The sequence below is a fragment of the Macrobrachium nipponense genome, chromosome 30 (assembly GCF_015104395.2).
Source record: "Macrobrachium nipponense isolate FS-2020 chromosome 30, ASM1510439v2, whole genome shotgun sequence".
Lineage (NCBI taxonomy): Eukaryota > Metazoa > Arthropoda > Malacostraca > Decapoda > Palaemonidae > Macrobrachium > Macrobrachium nipponense.
The window spans coordinates 32,772,279-32,791,512 of NC_087218.1; the positions used below are offsets into that span (position 1 = coordinate 32,772,279).

Consider the following 19,234-nt stretch of genomic DNA (forward strand, 5'->3'; position numbering starts at 1 on the left):
CCAGAAACAGCTGAACCAAGAGTTTGGGATGGACAGGTGGTTTCTGATGAGTCTTTAGGTGGTAGGGGAGGAGATTTTGGTATGGGAGGAGATGTAAGGACAGGTGGGGGAGAAGCTGCTTTAGGAGAGGATGCAGGTGCAGGATTAGAAGTGACTGTGGAAGTTGCAACAGCTGGAGAAGAGGCAGTTGCTGGTGCTCTTGGAGGAGATGGGGAATCTGAAGGCAATGGGAAATCTGCAATTGTCGGAGATGGAGGGAGTTCTCCATCTGGCTGCAAATCTACAACACTGGTTGTCTTGTCTTCTTCCACGGTTGTATTTGATTTGTCTGCCTTTTCTTCCTTAATAGCTTTTGATACAGATTCAGGCTCTTTTGCATTAAAATCATCATCATCTTTCTCAATTTTGATGTGCACAATTGTGGCCTCTAGGTCTGGTAAATGTGGTTCTTCCATTTCTGCAGCAGCCTTTGATTTTTCTTTCTCTGCATCTCTGTTCCTGTCCCTTGACTTGTCTTTCTTTTTATCCTTTTCTCTGCTACTAAGATAATCTTTAGTTCTATCTCGTTCTGTTTCTTTGCCTGTGTCTCTATCCTTTCCCCTATCTTTCTCCCTCCCTTTATCTCTATGCCTTCTGTCTTTGTCTGAACTTCGGTCTTTATCCCTATCCTTACTCTTTTCTTTAAGCCTACTCTGATTCTCCTTTTCACTATCATTCCCACCCACCACCTTTGTCAACCCCTCCACTTTATCTAAAGACTGACTTCCCACAATTTCCACCTTCCTCCCCCCATCCCCCCGCCCATCCACCTGGACTACTACACGTTCAGTGTCATTGTTATCCTTACCTGACAGGTCTGCCTCATCATACACTAGCTCTCCCTCTTCAGCCTCGTAATCTAACAAATCTGTAACAAATAATACTGGTATGAGAAAGACTAATATAGAAGTACAGGAATCAGGTATAAAGCAATTACCTTGTAACTAACAACACTTACAAAAACGTTATTTCATTTTTTTGATTTTCACAATTACTGACAAAAAGAATTTTTATTCTACTTATGTCTAAGCCTCTGTGGATTCAGAAATTTGGGATATTCCATCTGGCAGGAATTTCTAAGATCTAAGATAATATGAACCAAAAAAGTGTATTATATATATATATATCATATATATATATATATATTATATATATATATATATATATATATATATATATATATATATATATAAATAGCTTCACGAGGAACTAGTGAAATCAAGACACTGCAATATAAAACATCACAACAGAATACAGATGACAGTCTCCACATGCCCCAAGTCCAAACTATTAAGAGAAGATGGGCAATGATTACTAATTCCAAGGTCATCAATTGTAAAAGAGGAGCAGCAAGTCAGAGAATAATATATGAAAGTAGTCTTGGTAGACTCCTTTCACCCATGAGGAGCAATTGCACATCTCAGGCAAGGATTTACAGTAACTGAAATGGCAACTGTAACAAAAGCTGGTGAAGAAATATCATGGAGGCCCCAGGTGAATTTCTTGGCTAGTACAATGGATGAACTTTAGTAAAACAAGTCAACAAAACACTTGAGAAAGGCCAGTACGATAGTCACTCAAAGACGACTATGGTACACCAAAAGTCAATAATGAAAATAACAGTGGGCCACAAGTAGAATACTTTGGTGCTTGAAAACCAGCTAGAATGTACGCTAAGGAAATGAATCACCAGAACAGTCACTATGGGTTGGAACATCTACTTAATATTCATAGAATGGTTCAACAGCACAAGACATTACAATAAATGAACACCCATAAAGTCAACAGAAAAGTAGACCACTAACATCAAGTAAACAACGGAGGAATACTCTCAGAATGGCCTAGCATTACTCATTAGAATGACAAAGCACCATACTGACAATGCATCAGCCACTAAGGAGTTGGAATTGCAACTCCTCACATCATCAAATCTAACGTATCAGGTGCCAAAGAGTAAGATGCTGATGATGAAAATTAAAAAAAAAAAATGCAGTAAGTTACCCAGTGGACTGCATCATACACATTCATTATAACATTAAAAGGGAAACAGCAATACAGTGGTAGATACTTAATTCAACTGGAAATGGATTGGTAATGATAAAACTGGCACTATCATTGAAATGACACTGGCATAATAATTGGCTAACACACAGCGATACTAGTAAGAGACCTTAAAAGAAGCCTTTGCTTAAATGGGAATAAAAGTTAAGACCATAGGCAATTAAAAGAGAGAGAGAGAGAGAGAGAGAGAGAGAGAGAGAGAGAGAGATTATTTGCAACCGACAACTACCGTGTTTTAAAACCTGAGATGAAATTATTTAAAGTAGGGTGACAGACTACTGGTCTCCGCTGCAAATGTCATAATTAAGACATGTACAAAAATACAGATCACTGACAATCAAACAAATATCAAAACACAGTCAGAACTAATTTGCATGGTAACCTTATGTTCCAACATAAGGTTACCATATATCAGAAATTAAAATAGTTCATAGTTGACTCACAATCAGGCCAAGGGAAAACAAAATAAAATGAGCTGTGACAAGCAATAACCTACAGATTATATTTGAAGAAATAATAACTTTATCATGACTCATCAAATTATTGGTATATGTAGCATCAAAAATAATGAATACTGAAATACATTAGGGACAAGATTACTCACCTGCACAGTTATCAACAGAATCATTGGCACCCCCCTCCCCCTGCCTGATGACCTCAGACCGGACCCCCCTGCTCACGAATGACTTCTCCTCCTCCTCCCCCCCCTCCTCTGCCGCATCCCTGCCCTCTTCGCCCTGGTCATCGTCCGCTCGAGATCCAAGAATATCCTCAAGATCTTCTTTGAGACGCTGTCGATCTTGTTCTAGTTCCCCTATGAGAAAATTCAGTCGTTAAACAATTGATTAACTTGTAACACCCTTATGGATTTTACTTAGTTGAATTTAGCAACAGACGTTAATCTATTTACTAAACTCATCTTAACACTTAGTAGACGGGTAAAAAAATCAATATGCATCTCCTCAGGGCGGGTAAACTTTGAGGTTGGCTATTATATATATATATATATATACACACACACACACACACACACACACACACTATATATATAATATATATATATATATATTATATATATAGATTATATATATATATATATATCTTTATATATATTATAATTTAATATATGATATATATATCTTATATATATATATATAATTGATAATATTATAGATATATACAAATATAATATATTATATAGATACTATATATATAGTATACACAGAGATATACATATATAATATATTATCATTAATTTAATATAAAATTAATATAATACATATATTTTACCCCCAACATAATACATATATAGATATATATATATATAGATTAGATTTATATATAATATAATATATATATAATAATATATATAATATATTAATCTATATATATATATATACAGTAGTACCTCGAGATACGAAATTAATCCGTTCCGAGGCGCCCTTCGTATCATGAAGTTTTCGTATCTTGGACCACATTTTACATTTAAAATGGCTAATCCGTTCCAAGCCCTCCAAAAACACCCCAGTAAATTATATTTCCAGGCCTACAACACATGTTCTAGGGTTACGACGCCGATCCGACGGAAGAAATATGACTCCAAAAAGGCAAAATACTGTACATACTTGAGTAATATTCAACTGCACGTAATGTTCAACCCAATTTTTACTGCATATATTAGGACTTTAGCATATGTCCCTTAGCAATAAGCCTAGCCTATGTTAGCGGTTGCTACTGTAGCCTAGTCTATGATTCTATACTGTCTTATGAGTGCCGAATGAATGCCAAGCAATCATTTTTCCTAGCACACAGTAAGCCATAAATTTTCATTAGTATCGCTCTTCAACTAATGAAACTACCAAACAGTATAATAACCATTCATTTCTATTCTTTATTCTATCTTTACCTAATGGAGATACCGAGTTACTGACAGCTATAATGAAACATACGTATACGTAACGTAATAATAAAACAGAAGAAGAATTCTAAAAATACGTATTTGTTGGCAGTCTGATTTATTTTATAATTTTATGATATCTAATTCACAATTTTTTTATTAAATGTATTGCATGTACTCATTTCAAATAATTATTAAGTAAACATTAACTATAATAAACAAACAAAAAAAAGCTTCCAAACTTCTGTTTACATCCAGCACTTACGAGTATCGAACGATCGCCAAGCAATCACTTTACACAGTAAGCCATAAATATTCATTATCTCTCTTCAACTACTGAAACTACCAAACAGTATATAACCATTCATTTCTATTCTTTTATTCTATCTTTACCTAATGTTTTTTTTTTTTTTATTAAATGTATTGCATGAATAAGTTTTTCAATTTACAGCATCCTTTTACCAATAGAATACTTAAAGCACAAGGGGTAGATGCTGACCAATAGGAGAGCAGGACCTTATGGGGTGACTAGCTTCAGGAACCAATGGGTGGCGGCGCGGGAGTTTTAAAATTGTTCTCATGGTCCAGGCGAATCTCGGGACTTTACAGCAACAACCTTTCGTATCTTGAAAACTTTTCGTATGTAGAGCTGTAAAATTTTTTCGTATTTGCCTTCATATCTCGAGTTTTTTGTTTTTTGTAAGTTGAGCCTTTCGTATGTTCGAGGGTACCACTGTGTATATATATATATAAAAATAATAATATATATATATATATATATTATATATATATATATATATATATATACTATATATATATATATCAATGGAAAGTGGAAGACATGCAAATGCACATGTTGAAAGGAAAAAAAATTCTGGAATATTGCCCCTAGATTCCATGACAAGTTGAAAATTAACAATTCACAACCTGTTGTGAGGCCTCTTTTACAAGACAATCATGTGTTTTACCAACTTATATGTTTTTTCTAATAAATTATTTTATTTTATTTTGTAAAATTATAACTGCAGCTCACGCAATATCAAAACAAGAAATAAAATCAGTAACAAATTCTTAGCATATTGGTTGAAAAATATTTATGTAAGTTTACTGAGAACAAAGCTTCAGTAACTTTTTATATTTGTATGTTTTTTGTAATATTTCTTTGCACTTTTCTTTGCAAAATTACATTTACAACAGACATACTATTGTAAAAGACAAGAACAAAAACCAACAGCAACCCGTTGGTAAATTTGTGAGCAGATTTACAAAAGACGTCAAGTGAGATAGAGAAGCAGTACATTCTCTCTTCAAGTCAGAAGCAAAGCTGAAGTCCTGAGATGCCAGATTCGTGATGTTAGCCAGTGTAAAAGTTGCCATTAGTGAATTTATGGGCTATAGAAGAATTGGCACCTCTTTCCTGCCCAATTCTTTCCAAATTGATGGCACTTAATATTGCTTCTGTACAGGATCAAACTGTCCACCACCGCAAACTTGTTATTACTACTCCTGAGAAGCTATCTGTCCATTAAGGGGGGAGAGAGAAAAAAAAAAAAAAAAAAAAAAAAAAAACAAAAAAAAAAAAAAAAAAAAAAAAAAAAAAAAAAAACTAATTATTATTATTTATCAACATTTTGTTAGACTTCTCAATTGAAACCTTGTAAATATTTCCTTAAACAATTGATAGGAACAAAAAAATAGAATAAATTATACTTGTTCCATACTTGGCATTCAGACCATGAAAACCTTCATTATCTACTATTGTCTTGCAAATATTGATATTTCACAAGGGCATCTTGAGAAGTGAAGTATCCTAATTTAAAGCTACAAAAACTTCCATGACCCCGTAATTATAATGTGAACAATTCAATCAATGTATTTGACATTTCCTTTAGCAGACTGCATTTAAATCTTCCAAATTAGATATGTAAGTGTTTACATAATAAAAATATGGAATGTTAGTCCATATATATAAAAGACTAAAACTAAAGAGGTCAACCAGATTGCTTGCAGGAATGTGATCAGACTAGAGACGCTAAAGATGACGTATACAATAAAAGTAGGTGAAGATAACATGCCGTCACCTGTAGTCATTCATTTGTTTTGAAACATTAGTCCAAGCTCCCTGCTTGAGACAACTACCGCGACCTATAATTCAAACGGCCTACGTGATCTGTAGTGTGTCTCATTTTGTATGTATGCTCATATGTTCGAGCTACTGTCTGGTCCTTTATGACTTGTAACCGAGATGGTAGTCAGAATAGAGTTAGCCATCATCATTGGCAGACCTGTATCTCTTTACCTAAGCTTTATCATGTAGAGAGAATAGAATTAGCCATCATCATTGGCAGAAGCGATCAAGCTATCGTCATTGGAAGACCTGTACAATCCTACTTGATCTTCACTATGTAATATCAGAGAATATAAGTATTTTTATACTTTGTGTTTTCTACTAAGAACCTCACATCAGAAAGAAATCATCATGAGTTTAACACATCGTCGTCATAATCCAAGAAGATAATACCGACTTCGTAAGTGATCTACAAACCCCAAGACACTCCAATGAATATGGAAGTGCAATACCAACCGACTTAGCGTAAGATTATCGCAAGTCTAACATTACCTCATAGGGCGCCTTATTATACAAGGCAACAGCCCTAATAGATATACACAAATGATTATTAAAAATATATATAATATAAATTTTTATAAAATTTATTTTTTAAATACCTCTCTACAATTGGTCTACGCAATTCATGGACTCACCATTCACGGACCCATCTATTTGCAGATTTTTTAAAGGATTATATATACAGGCGGTCCCCGGGTTACGACGGGTCCGGCTTACGACGTTCCGAGGTTACGACGCTTTTTCTTAAATATTCATTGAAAAATCCGCCCTGGGTTATGACGCTTGTTCCTGAGGTTACAACGCTGACGCTTCCAACGCTCCGAGTTTACGAAGCTTTTAAAAAAACACATACTATGATAAGATAAGAATCCTTTAGTTAGAAGTTCATCTCTCACTCTCTCATCTCTCTCTCTCTTTGTATTTTCCAATGAAAATAATCACTATAATTCTCTCTCTCTCTCTCCTCTCTCTGATCTCTCTCTCTCTCTCTCTCTCTCTCTCTACTACAAAGATGTATGTTTTTTAGTATGATAAATAAATGATTTACTATTTTCAAATATTAATATTAATTTATACAGCAATAATATCAATTCATTAAAGAAAATACCATAGTGAATTTAGTAAGATTTTAGCTTATATTTAAAAAAATTATGGAAGAATGAAGGAAATCCCAGTCTTCTTCAAGTAACTTCCAGTAACCTTTTCTCAAGATTCAGGTACTAAAACTGTCAGATATATCAAGTTCTGTGACAGCCAGGAGGGGAAAATTTGGGGGAAGAGCTGCAGTGTTGCAATCACGTGGTCCTGACATTTTCCCCCCTCTATCTCTCTCTCTCTCTCTCTCATTTACTGAGACTCGAGATTTTTATGTACTTGTACTATTTTGTTTTTAATACTTTCAAATAATAATAATAATAATAATAATAATAATAATTAATAATAATAACTGTAATTACAAATTCATATGTGATAGTATTTTAAAGAAATACAATACGTACTAATCTAAATCTATCCATGTCACGGTTTAATTCAAGGTAACCTCTCTCTCTCTCTCTCTCTCTCTTACTCTTTTGCCACACAAGAAGCGTTATAAGTATTTTTTGAGAGAACAGAGAGAGATAAACACACTCTCTCTCTCTCTCTCTTCTCTCTCTCTCTTTTACCGATATGAAAGAATTTTTATGGTACTAGTATGTGAAATGTTTATTGATAATTTCAGTTATTTAATAATAATAATAACAATAAAACTTTAATTACAAAATTCATAATGGTCGTATTTAAAGAGATGAAAATGACCTTTCCATTTCACTTGTAAGGATAATTCCTCTTTTCTTACTGAGATGAGAGAATTTTTAACGGTAGATGCACGTGTTTATTATATTTTCAAATAACAAAAATAATAATAATAATAATAATAGAAGTAGTAATAATACGATAACTAATTTCAAAAGAAAATTCTTCCCTTTGTCTTTTTCTGTATCAATTTCCCACCTCAACTCGAGTGACACTCGAGCTTAACAATGCCATACAATGGTCAACGAATTTAATGGTTTTATGTAATCTCTCTCTCTCTCTCTCTCTCTCTCTCTTACTGAGTTGAGATCATTTTCATGGACGTGTATGTAATAAGTTTATCATTAATATTTTCCAATAATAATACTATAAGTACAAAATTCATATCTGAGTATTTTAAATACAATAATCATTCCATTTCTCTCTTTTAAATACTGTAGGACAACTCTCTCTCTCTCTCTCCTCTCTCTCTCCCATTCTCTCTCTCTCTCTCTCCTCTCTCTCTCTTCTCTCTCTCTCTCTCTCTCTCCACCAAGATACTTGTCATACATTTGGTGTTTCTATTTCTTCCTTTTATCTCTCTCGCTCTCAGCAAAAGAATTGATAGACAGACAAACATAACTGCACAGTCCTCTCTCTCTCCTTCTCTGGAGAAATATATGTATTTATAGGGAGGGGGAAAAAAGTTGCATACAGACATTCATTTCAATCTATTGAAACCATAAGGAGTTATTTCTCTCTCTCTCCTCTCTCTCTCTCTCTTTTGTATTTTAATGAAAATATACAGTAATTTGTGAATACACAGTGTTGCACATGAAAAAAGTAAATTAGTGATAATTTTAGAGATACGGCCCTAAGAAAAATTGCAAATAAGTAGTGAAATTTTCCCTGTGGACATGTTTTCAAGAACGTCGTTCCGGCTTACGACGATTTTCGGGTTACGACGCGTCTTAAGAACGGAACCCCCGTCGTAACCCGGGGACCGCCTGTACCCATTATTTGCGGAAAATTTGCCTATTCGTGCTACTTTTCACTGAGAAATATTCTCAATTACTGTATTTTCATATTTTCATGACTAAATGCACTTTTTGTGATAAACTATTGAAATACTGATAGTACTATACATAAGCATTTTTAGTTTATTTTTTATTATTTTTTTTTCTTAACTATTAAAATAGGAAGTTCTAAGTGTTTTTAGAGGGGTTTTAAGTATTAGCAGATTTTAGCTATTTGCAAGGGGGGTGTGGTACCCATCCTCCATGAACATGAGGGGGGGGGGGGTCCACTGTATTATGATAGCTGTATTACCTGCATCAGGCAGGACAACGACTGTGAAAATTAAAAAAATAATAGGATCATTTAGTTTTACACCATCTGTTTTTATCTATTCCTTTCAGGTAGTTTGAGCATCTATAGTTTTCCATTCAGAATTTTCTGTCTACGAGTGGAGAGGTGGGGGGAGGAGGTGATACTCAATGGAAAAAATAAATTTTATAACATTTTCTATATTCAAAATGAATCTTACTTCTCTAAAGGGACTCCCCAGTTATCGGCAGACTCTGTACAATGCTGAAGGTTCCTTGCTAGGGATACCACTCACACCAATGCAAGTGGAGCACAAGGCCTTGTGCCTAGGCCAGCAAAGCAACAATAGTAAAAGACTGAAAAGGTTACAGTGCAGCTACATTAATTGTTCAAGATATGAGCTCCCCTGCTGTAATGAGAGGCAAAAGAGCTCTGTACAATTCATAATGGATTTCCCCATCTTACAGATAGTGCAAGGCAAATAAGAAGTTATGCCTCCACTGCACTGCACTGACAACTTTCCCCAGAGAAAGAAAGTGGTCAAACCACTTAAAACCAGCACTCATTGGTCCAGGAATTCCCATGGTTCAGTTCAATTTTGAAACACCCGCCATTACTTCATTGAGTGGCCTTGTACAAGGGTGCCACCATATATTGTTCACAATTTCCTGACAGCGAAAATTATGCCACATCTCTGTTTTTATGAAAATAATTGTTAGTAATGAAAACATGTGAAGTCAATTAGTAATAAAAACGAGTGAAGTCAAATATGATTTTGATATTATGATTCCTATTGAGAAAGCTCTACCAGGTCAAAACTTTTAATCAAAAGAATGAGGCATTTAGCAATGCATGAATTCCTTACTCGTAAGTGCTTGAAAGACCTCATTTCTTTTACATGCCACCCAAGAGATCAGATGATAATGGAGATACAAAGCACAAGCATGAACCTTTATCTATGCTAGAAAATGTTTCTATCCCCCCTAGCAAATGTTTGGTTTGCTTTGTCTGCTTTTTGATGGCGAATGCCTGAGTGATTACCAAATTCATTTTTTATTTTTTATCATTTCATTACCATCTACAACCAAAATAAATGAAGACAATACAGGCAGTCCCACGTTATTGGCCACATTATGTGCCACTTTCTGGTTATTGGTGCTGATAATAGAGTATTGGTGTCCATACCTAACAGAGGCGCCATTAATCGGTTTTTGGAGCAGAAAATCGCTGATTTTTGGTTATCTGTGATTTTGGCTTATCATCAAGCTGTCAGAACAGAACCCCACCTGATAACTGGGGACTGCTTGTAATAGCGATAATTACGAAGAGTGTATATTCAGGAGATGAAAGTCAACGATAATATTCTGCAGATCCTGAGAAAAGTTAAGTAAATGACTTATGGTTAGTTAACTTGGCAGTGTTGGATATATGTTAAATAAAGTACACTATTTTAAAGAAAATGGTACTGAATGCAGTTATAATATCATAATGTGAAAATATGAGTTATAAAATGATAAAAATTGGTGTTAGAGCTTAGCCAAGTACATAGTGGGCTAAGTTGACAACTAGGCTACTTGTGTGTGGAATTAGCTTGCAAGACCATGTTTACATAAGGCTTCATTTTTTCTGGGGTGTACTCCACATTCCAGGATTTTCTGTAGTCAAGCAGTGGCCTGGTCCTAAGGGTCCTGGATTTAAGAGGTTGTACATACAGAAGTTTCTTCCCAATCTGGTATCAACAAGGACTGACAGGATCATGAAAGAGCAAGGCAGAGAACAAGACTTAAAATCATGCTTGGCCCTCAAAAGATGTAGAAAGGAAAGGACAGCTCCTTGGGTAGTAAAGCAAAGGCTACAAAACCATTCTTCACAGTCAAATCATTAAGGGAGGTTGCGCCCAAGGGCTCAAATGGGGGCATGCATAAATACTTAAGCACCATATCCAAACTCCAGCCTAGGGGTTAATTTGGAGACTTAAGAATACAGTGGGCCCCACGTATTCGCACATTTCTCTCTGGATCATATCTACCTTATTTGCGGGCTTTTCCGACGAAAATAATCACTAATTAGTGTATTTTTATGACTAAATACATTTTTATGATACAAAAATGATTTACTAATTTTCAAATATTAATATTGATTAATACTGTATTAGTAAGTTTATTAAGATTAAATATCACAAAAATAATAATACTCTCTCTCTCTCTTACAGAGATGTATGTTTTTGTGTATGATAGATAAATGATTTACTATTTTCAAATATTAATGTAAACAGCAATAATATAAATTCATTAAAGAAAATACTATAGTGGATTAGTAAGATTTTAGCTTATAAACTTAAAAAATTATTTAAGAATGAAGGAAATCCCAGTCTTCTCTCTCTTAACTTCAGGTACTTAAACTGTCAAATAAATCAAGTAATGTGACCGGAGGGGGAGGAATTGTTGTGTTGTTGCCACTAAGTGTTCACTTAATATCTCTCTCTCTCTCTCTCTCTCTCTCTCTTACCAAGACGCTAAAATCTGTATTATAGTACATGTACTATATGTTTATTAATACTTTCAAATATAATAATAATAATATTAATATAACTGTAATTACAAAATTCATATTATGTGATAGTATTTTAAAGAAATACAATAATCTATCCACTTCACTCTTGTAAATAAGGATAACTCTCTCTCTCTCTCTTTTGCCGCACAAGATATGTATTTCATAGTGGTAACTCTCTCCCCCTGTTTTGCTGGAAGCATTAGAAGTATTTTCTGAGAACTCACTCTCTCTTTCTCTCTCTCTTGCATGTGGTAGTATTTTAAAGAGATAAAAATAACCTTTCCTTTTCACTTACATAAGGATAAGTCTTCTCTCTTACTGAGATGAGAGAATTTTTATGGTAGATGTAATAATAATAATAATAATAATATAATTGTAATTTCAAATGAAAATTATTCTTCCTTTCGTCTTTCTCTGTATCAATTTTCATACCTTCTCTCAACTCCAGAGATGCTCGGAACTCGGAAGCTGTCAAATATGTCAAGTAATGTGACAGGGGAGAGGAATATTGTCATATAATGGGCAAGGATTTTAATGGTTTTTATGTAATTTCTCTCTCTCTCTCTCTCTCTCTCTCTCTCTTACTGAGATGAGATCATTTTCATGGTATATGTACCGTATATTTCGGCGTACAAGTCGACCGGAAGATAAGTCGACCTCCCAATTCTGAGTAAATTTTTATGATTTTAACTAATATCGGGTATATTAGTTCGACCTATAAAAGTGAGGCCAACCGTACGCTCAAATAAGCAGCAGGGTAAAAACGTATCTATAAAATAACCTGAATGTTATTACGGTATTTATGTTTACTCTACTTACTTTAAGAAATACAGGTAATATACTCAGTAATATTAACAAATCTGTGTAATATATAAAGATGAATACCGGCAAATATGATTAGAAATGACGAAACGAAAGATACGTTACTCGAGTGTAATGTAAACAAACAAAGCGCTAACTAACGCTGCATAACAAATTGCCACTCAAGTTAATGTTTTGATTGGGTTGTTAAAACGATGTGCCAGTATTCTATTATTATGTTGGAATATTCCTTGACCATTGGCTCTTCTATGGCATAAACAGGCTCATTTGAGGGAAAACGAACCTGCAGTTGATTCACCAGATTCAAACTGGAATCCTTATGATGAAACCGTGAATGATAATTTGTTTGATGAATTGTTTAATTCAAGTGACGATGACTCAAGTCATTTTGAAGGATTTTAAATACGTATTTACTATTAAATACAAATTTTTTTTCTTTTATTTAAAGTGATAAATAAAGATTTCATACCATAAAGTTTTTGTTTTTGAACAATACCCCGGTAAATACAAAACTGTCAGAGTGAATACATCCTTCTCAATTACTATACTACAAATAGCTACACAATGTTTACACTTGCTGTTGCGATTGGGGTTTCTTCAAGTTACTTCGAATTTTTTTCATTTAATTTAAGGTAATGGATGTTCTAATGTAATTTTTATTGTCGGTATTACAGTGTGAAATGTTTTTAATACTTGTATTTACAGAACATAGTTACCTCAATAAGGCTGTCATTGTATTAGCCAACTGTAAAGCCTGGGTTCCTGAACCGATATGCCAAAATAATAAAGATTCACTTTTTGTTACCGTTAGATAAGTCGACCCCTAATTTTGGCATGATTTTTTGGGGCTAAAGGGTCGACTTATACGCCGAAATATACGGTATGTAATAAGTTTGTTATTAATATTTTCCAATAATAATACTATAATATGTATAATATTAATACTATAACTAGTAATTACAAAATTCATATGTAAGTATTTTAAATACAATAATCTTTCCATTTCACTCTCTTAAAAACTGTAAGGACAACTCACTTTCTCTCTCTCTCTCCAAAAGGTACGTATGTCATAGTGGTAACTCTCTCGTGGCTGCAAGTGTTAAAAGTGCGTGTCTGTACGTATATACCTTTAAGGGTATTAATATTCAAGATTACTTTGAAATTATATTAATACAATTTCTAAGATTAATAAAGTAATATGATAATAATTTAAAGTAAATTTGATGTAGGATGTTACATAAGGTATACATTTGGTGTTTCTATTTCTTCCTTCTTTTAACTCTTTCTCTCTCTCTCTCTCAGCAAAAGAACTGAAAGACAGACAAACAGATTGTTCAATTCTCTCTCTCTCTTTTCTCTGGAAAAGATATAGTATGTATTTATGGGAGGGGAAGAAGTGTTGCCTACAGAAGTTCATTTCAATCTTTTGATATTGTAAGGAGTTATTCTCTCTCTCTCTCTCTCTCTCTCTCTCTCTCTCTCTCTCTCTCTCTCTCTCTCTCTGTGTGTTACTGACTATTTATATATATTTCTAATGGTAAAATGTTTCAGATGACTTTGAAATGATATTATTAATACCAATTCAATGGTATATTTGATGTAGGATGATGATACTTCAAGTATACATTTGGTATTTGAACTTTCAAAATAGGCAGATGTATGCATTTTTAGAGGGGAATTAACTATTCGCGAGTTCGCACTATTCATGGGGATGTTTGGTACCCATCCCCCGCAAATACGGGGGAAAACACTGTATCAATTTGGAAAGAGTGGATGGTCTCCTTAACCCTCTTACGCCGAAGGGGTATAATAAAAATTGTCTCCCGTATGCCGAGGCGGTCTCGGAGTGAGCACCAAAACGGAAAAAATATTTTTTTCAAAAAATCACAGCACGCTTAGTTTTCAAGATTAAGAGTTCATTTTTGGCTCCTTTTTTTGTCATTGCCTGAAGTTTAGTATGGAACCATCAGATCAGAAATGAAAAAAATATAATTATCATATATAAATAATGCGATATATGATAGTGCAAAAACAAAATTTCATATATAATTGTATTCAATTCACGCTGTGAGCAAAACGGTTAAAGCTAACGAGTTAATTTTTTTCCGTTGTATTGCACACTAAATTGCGATCATTTTGGTAAATTGCGATCATTTTGGTATATAACACATTGTAAAACGATCAAAGCAACACAGAAAAAATATTATCACCATATGATGCATGAATTCATAACGCGCGGACGTAAAAAAAAATGTTTTTTCCAAAAATTCACCATAAATCTAAATATTGTTCTAGAGACTTCCAATTTGTTTCAAAATAAAGATAAATGATTGAATATTACTATACTGTAAGAGTTTTAGCTTACAATTGCAGTTTCCGACCATTTCGGATGAATTAAAATTGACCTAATGTCAAATTTTTTTTATATATTTTTTATATGCAAATATTTTGAAAATGAGAAAAGCTACAACCTTCAATTATTTTTTGTTGTATTCTACATGAAATTGCACACATTATATATAAACAAAACTCTATAAATGCCTATATGAAACGAGCAAATATAACGATAATGCGACGTACTCAACCTTCAATTATTTTTTTGTTGTATTCTACATGAAATTGCACACATTGTTATATATAAAACTCTATGAAATGCCTAATATGAAACGGAGCAAATATAACGATAATGCGACGTACTCATTTGTGGCAGAGAATCCGGGCAGAGGAAAGGAAATTTTTTTTTTTTTTTTTTTTTTTTTTAAATTCACCATAAATCTAAATATTGTGCTAGAAACTTTAAATTTGTTTCAAAATGAAGATAAATGACTGAATATTACTAGACTGTAAGAGTTTTAGCTTAAAATTGCGTTTTTTGACTATTTCGGTAGAGTCAAAGTTGACCGTGTTTTTTTCTATTTGTCGTGATTTATATGCAAATATTTTGAAAATGACAAAAGCTACAACCTTCAATTTTTTATTATTGTATTTTACATGAAATTGCACACATTTTCATATATAAAACTTTATGTAACGGCTAATTTAAAATGGTGTAAACATTACGACAATCGGACAAAAAAATTTCTGATTGTTTTGGGAAGAGTTACCGCACGGATGTAAGAAATTTTTTTTTTTTTTTTTTCATAAATTCACCATAAATCGAAATATTGTTCTGGAGACTTCCAATTTGTTGCAAAATGAAGGCAAATGATTGAATATTACTAGAATATAAGAGTTTTAGCTTACAATTGCGTTTTTCGACCATTTCGGTAGTCAAAGTTGACTGAAGGTTGAAATTTTGGCACTTGTCGTTATTTATATGAAAATATTTCAAACCTGATAAAAGCTACAACCATGGGTTGTTTTTAGTTGTATTGTGCATGAAATTTCGCACATTTCCATATATAAAACTTTATGTATCAGCAAATTTAAAATGGTGCAAATATTACGACAATCACATGAACAAATTTATCGGAAGAGTTACCGCGCGGACGTAAGGAAAAAGTTTTTTTCATAAATTCACCAAAATCGAAATATTGTGCTAGACGTCCAATTTGTTGCAAAATGAAGGTAAATGATTGAATATTACTAGAATATAAGAGTTTTAGCTTACAATTGCGTTTGATTCGACCATTTCGGTAGAGTCAAAGTTGACTGAAGGTTGAAATTTTGGCATATCGTTATTTATTTGAAAATATTTCAAAACTGATAAAAGCTTCAATCATGAGTATTTTTTTTGTTGTATTCTACATGAAATTGCGCACTTTTTCATATATAATACTCCATGAAATGGCTAATTTAAAATGGTGTAAAAATTATGTCAGTGACGAAATAATTTCTGAGATGTGTCACTGATACTTTTTAGTGCGAAAGAAAGAAATTCGCGCTTGCGCGCCTGCGTAACGATTGTAAACAAAACAACGCCTTGATCTGTGAACTCCCAGCATCCCCCAAGGCACGTGATTCAAAAGTTTTCGGCTGGTAGGCCTATAAGTATTTTTCCGCGAATTTAAAAAAAAACTTTTTTATGTTGACGTTTAATACGTCCAATCGGCGTAAGAGGGTTAATATCCATGTTAAGACAAAATATCTAGGTCAGTACAGGTATCCCCTGGTTAAGGGCAGGGGTTCTGTTCCTGGGCCCGACGCAAAGTGAAATTCACCTCTAACCGAAATTCAAAAATCTATGGGCATCACAATCCACCTTATAGTGCCCTAGACTCATTAATGATGCCTACTTTGCCCTAATTTGTAATAACTCTTTTAATTAAAAATGTGGAATTTCATTTGCCTAATCATTTGCTATGGTCTGCCTGATAATACAAATTTTGTTACATTCAATTAACTTACTGGTAAATCTTGGCCTAACAGAGAGAGAGAGAGAGAGAGAGAGAGAGAGAGAGAGAGAGAGAGAGAGAGAGAGAGAGAGAGAGAGAGAGAGAGTCACAAGTGTTCAAAGGATACTGGATAACAATTTTCAATATCAGTAATAAAATATATGTATATATTTAGACATAATATTTTTACCTTTTTTGATTGCCTCATTTACCCAGCAGTTATTAAATTAATTATCTGCTAGAAGAGCAGCCATTTTTACCCCCACCTTTAACGAATTGGGGGATCGGCATGTCCGGTCTGTTTTATGGGTGGGGGGGGGAACTAATCCGTTAACGACTAGACCTATGTAGGGTAACAAGGGCAGGCTGTAGGGGTTATATGGGCTTCTTGGTAGGCGTTAGGTACTCCTAGCTTTAGACCTCTTTTCCCACAAATCTGCTGGCTGTGTTTTTGCATCTTTCCAGACAATGCTGTAGGTCGTATGTGAACCTGGGCCGCTTGAAAATGCCCTGATTCTGTAGTCTACTCCAGTTACTTTAGCGGGCAGAAGTGCTCGCCCCTGACTTGCTGTCTGCCCTTTTGTTCATCATTGCTGGTTGGAGCCCTCATCAGACATCACGCTATATGTGCAAGCCACTAAGGACTAAGATTGCCCCTAACAAGTTCGTGCTCACCGTCTCCTTGCAAGCGCTTTCTTACCGCTAGATGATATAAATGTGGAAACCAGCTTTGCAGTAGATGTTAAATTGGGCCATTTTTTCATATTGTAAAAGATAGGAGTGATCCAGACAGTATATAGTGCTCATTTAGCATTGCTCACTCGCTCACTGAGCAAAAGTTTTCATTTCACTTCACCCTTAATTTAACGCAACCTTTTTTATTTACAAATGTTTGCTAACATCTTAAAAATCCTTACCACCATTTCACTTGTCATAGGGAGCTGGGTACCTTACGTAAAGTTAACGCAAATCTTAAAAGTAAATTATATTAAAAGAATTGTTAACGTAAACGCGTTGTAAATCACTAATCAGTCTGGCGCGCAAATCCATTTACCAGTAATGTAAAAATCGTTCATCGCTAGTGCGTCCTATTAACCAAAACTTATTCCAAAGCAATTCTTTCATTAAACTTTAACGGAAGGAAATCATTCAACGCCAATTGCGTCATATTAAAACTAAAATATTAGTTCAAATAAATACAAAGGAGTTCGTCATATATAATTTTTACACTCTGAGAGAGAGAGAGAGAGAGAGAGAGAGAGAGAGAGAGAGAGAGAGAGAGAGAGAGAGAGAGAACCCATTATTCAAAAGGCCAAGAGTACTACATTTATTACCTACTACGCTAGAATCATTAACATTATTTTAGTCTCTTGTGACTTTCATTTACACTGAGCGTAATAACGTATGCGCCCGTGTCCATTGCAGTCTTGCAACCATTATTTAATTTACCGAGTACTTCAGCCGAGGACTGAGCACTTTTCAATTTACCGCTACCTGTCATTACAAAAGACTTGCGTATACCGCAAGCACAAACTGCACATAAGATTGCCACTGCAACCTCATTACTTCCATACAAGGAAGCCGCTACCAGTCTAGGACTGGCCACCACCAGTGCACGTCAGGCCCTACCATCCATCGACTGGCTGCTGAAGTACTCCCCCCTTTTACTTTTTCTCCTCCACCGTTACACTCTGCCATGAACAGAGTGCCATTTCTCTTCAGTATACTTTAATATACTGCATTTAGTGTCGTCCTACGGGCCACACCAGCATGCTACCAGTGCAATCAAGGAATGCCTCCATAAGTGCCGCAACACCAGCACTCCACTAGTGCTGTCCAAGGAACACCTCCATAAGTGCCGTGCACCTGTACAGGACGTACAGGTAGCCATTCAACTGCGTATCCTCCATTATGGAACACCCACTCATTAGTGTTTTCATGTACAAGGATCAGTACTCCTTCGGATCACTCAACAAAGGAACACCTCCATAAGTGCCGTCCACCTGTATAAGACCTACAGGTTGCCCAGTCTATTACGTACCGCCAATTCGGAACACCCCTCAGTGTGACCTCTACACGGCACACTCCATTATATTTTGTCACTTCATTAAGAAGGTGCCATGCACTTCCCAAGTGCCAAAGAGCACCCAGTCTTCTCAGACACATTGCATTATTAATCACGAACCTTACCTTATTTGCAGAATCCATTTCTAGGTGAGTGCCACCTTACTGAATAGGCACTCCCATCCAGTAATATTCCTGGCCATCCTTCTCAAATTTATCTGACAGCCTCTACTGTAG

The 19,234-nt window shown here is 34.6% G+C and overlaps 1 protein-coding gene across 2 annotated transcripts in view; it reads right to left on the minus strand.

Moving 5' to 3' along the window:
• The window catches only part of LOC135202410 (pinin-like), a 161,650-nt gene that overhangs the window by 1,317 nt on the left and 141,099 nt on the right, over positions 1–19,234 (minus strand). For both annotated transcript variants that reach the window (XM_064231804.1, XM_064231805.1), the window contains 2 exons: positions 2,705–2,914; positions 1–907 (listed from right to left, as the gene is read on the minus strand). The exon at positions 1–907 is cut by the window's left edge and continues 1,317 nt beyond it. In XM_064231804.1, coding sequence (XP_064087874.1) covers positions 1–907; positions 2,705–2,914 — 1,117 coding nt within the window. The remainder of the gene's footprint in view (positions 908–2,704; positions 2,915–19,234) is intronic.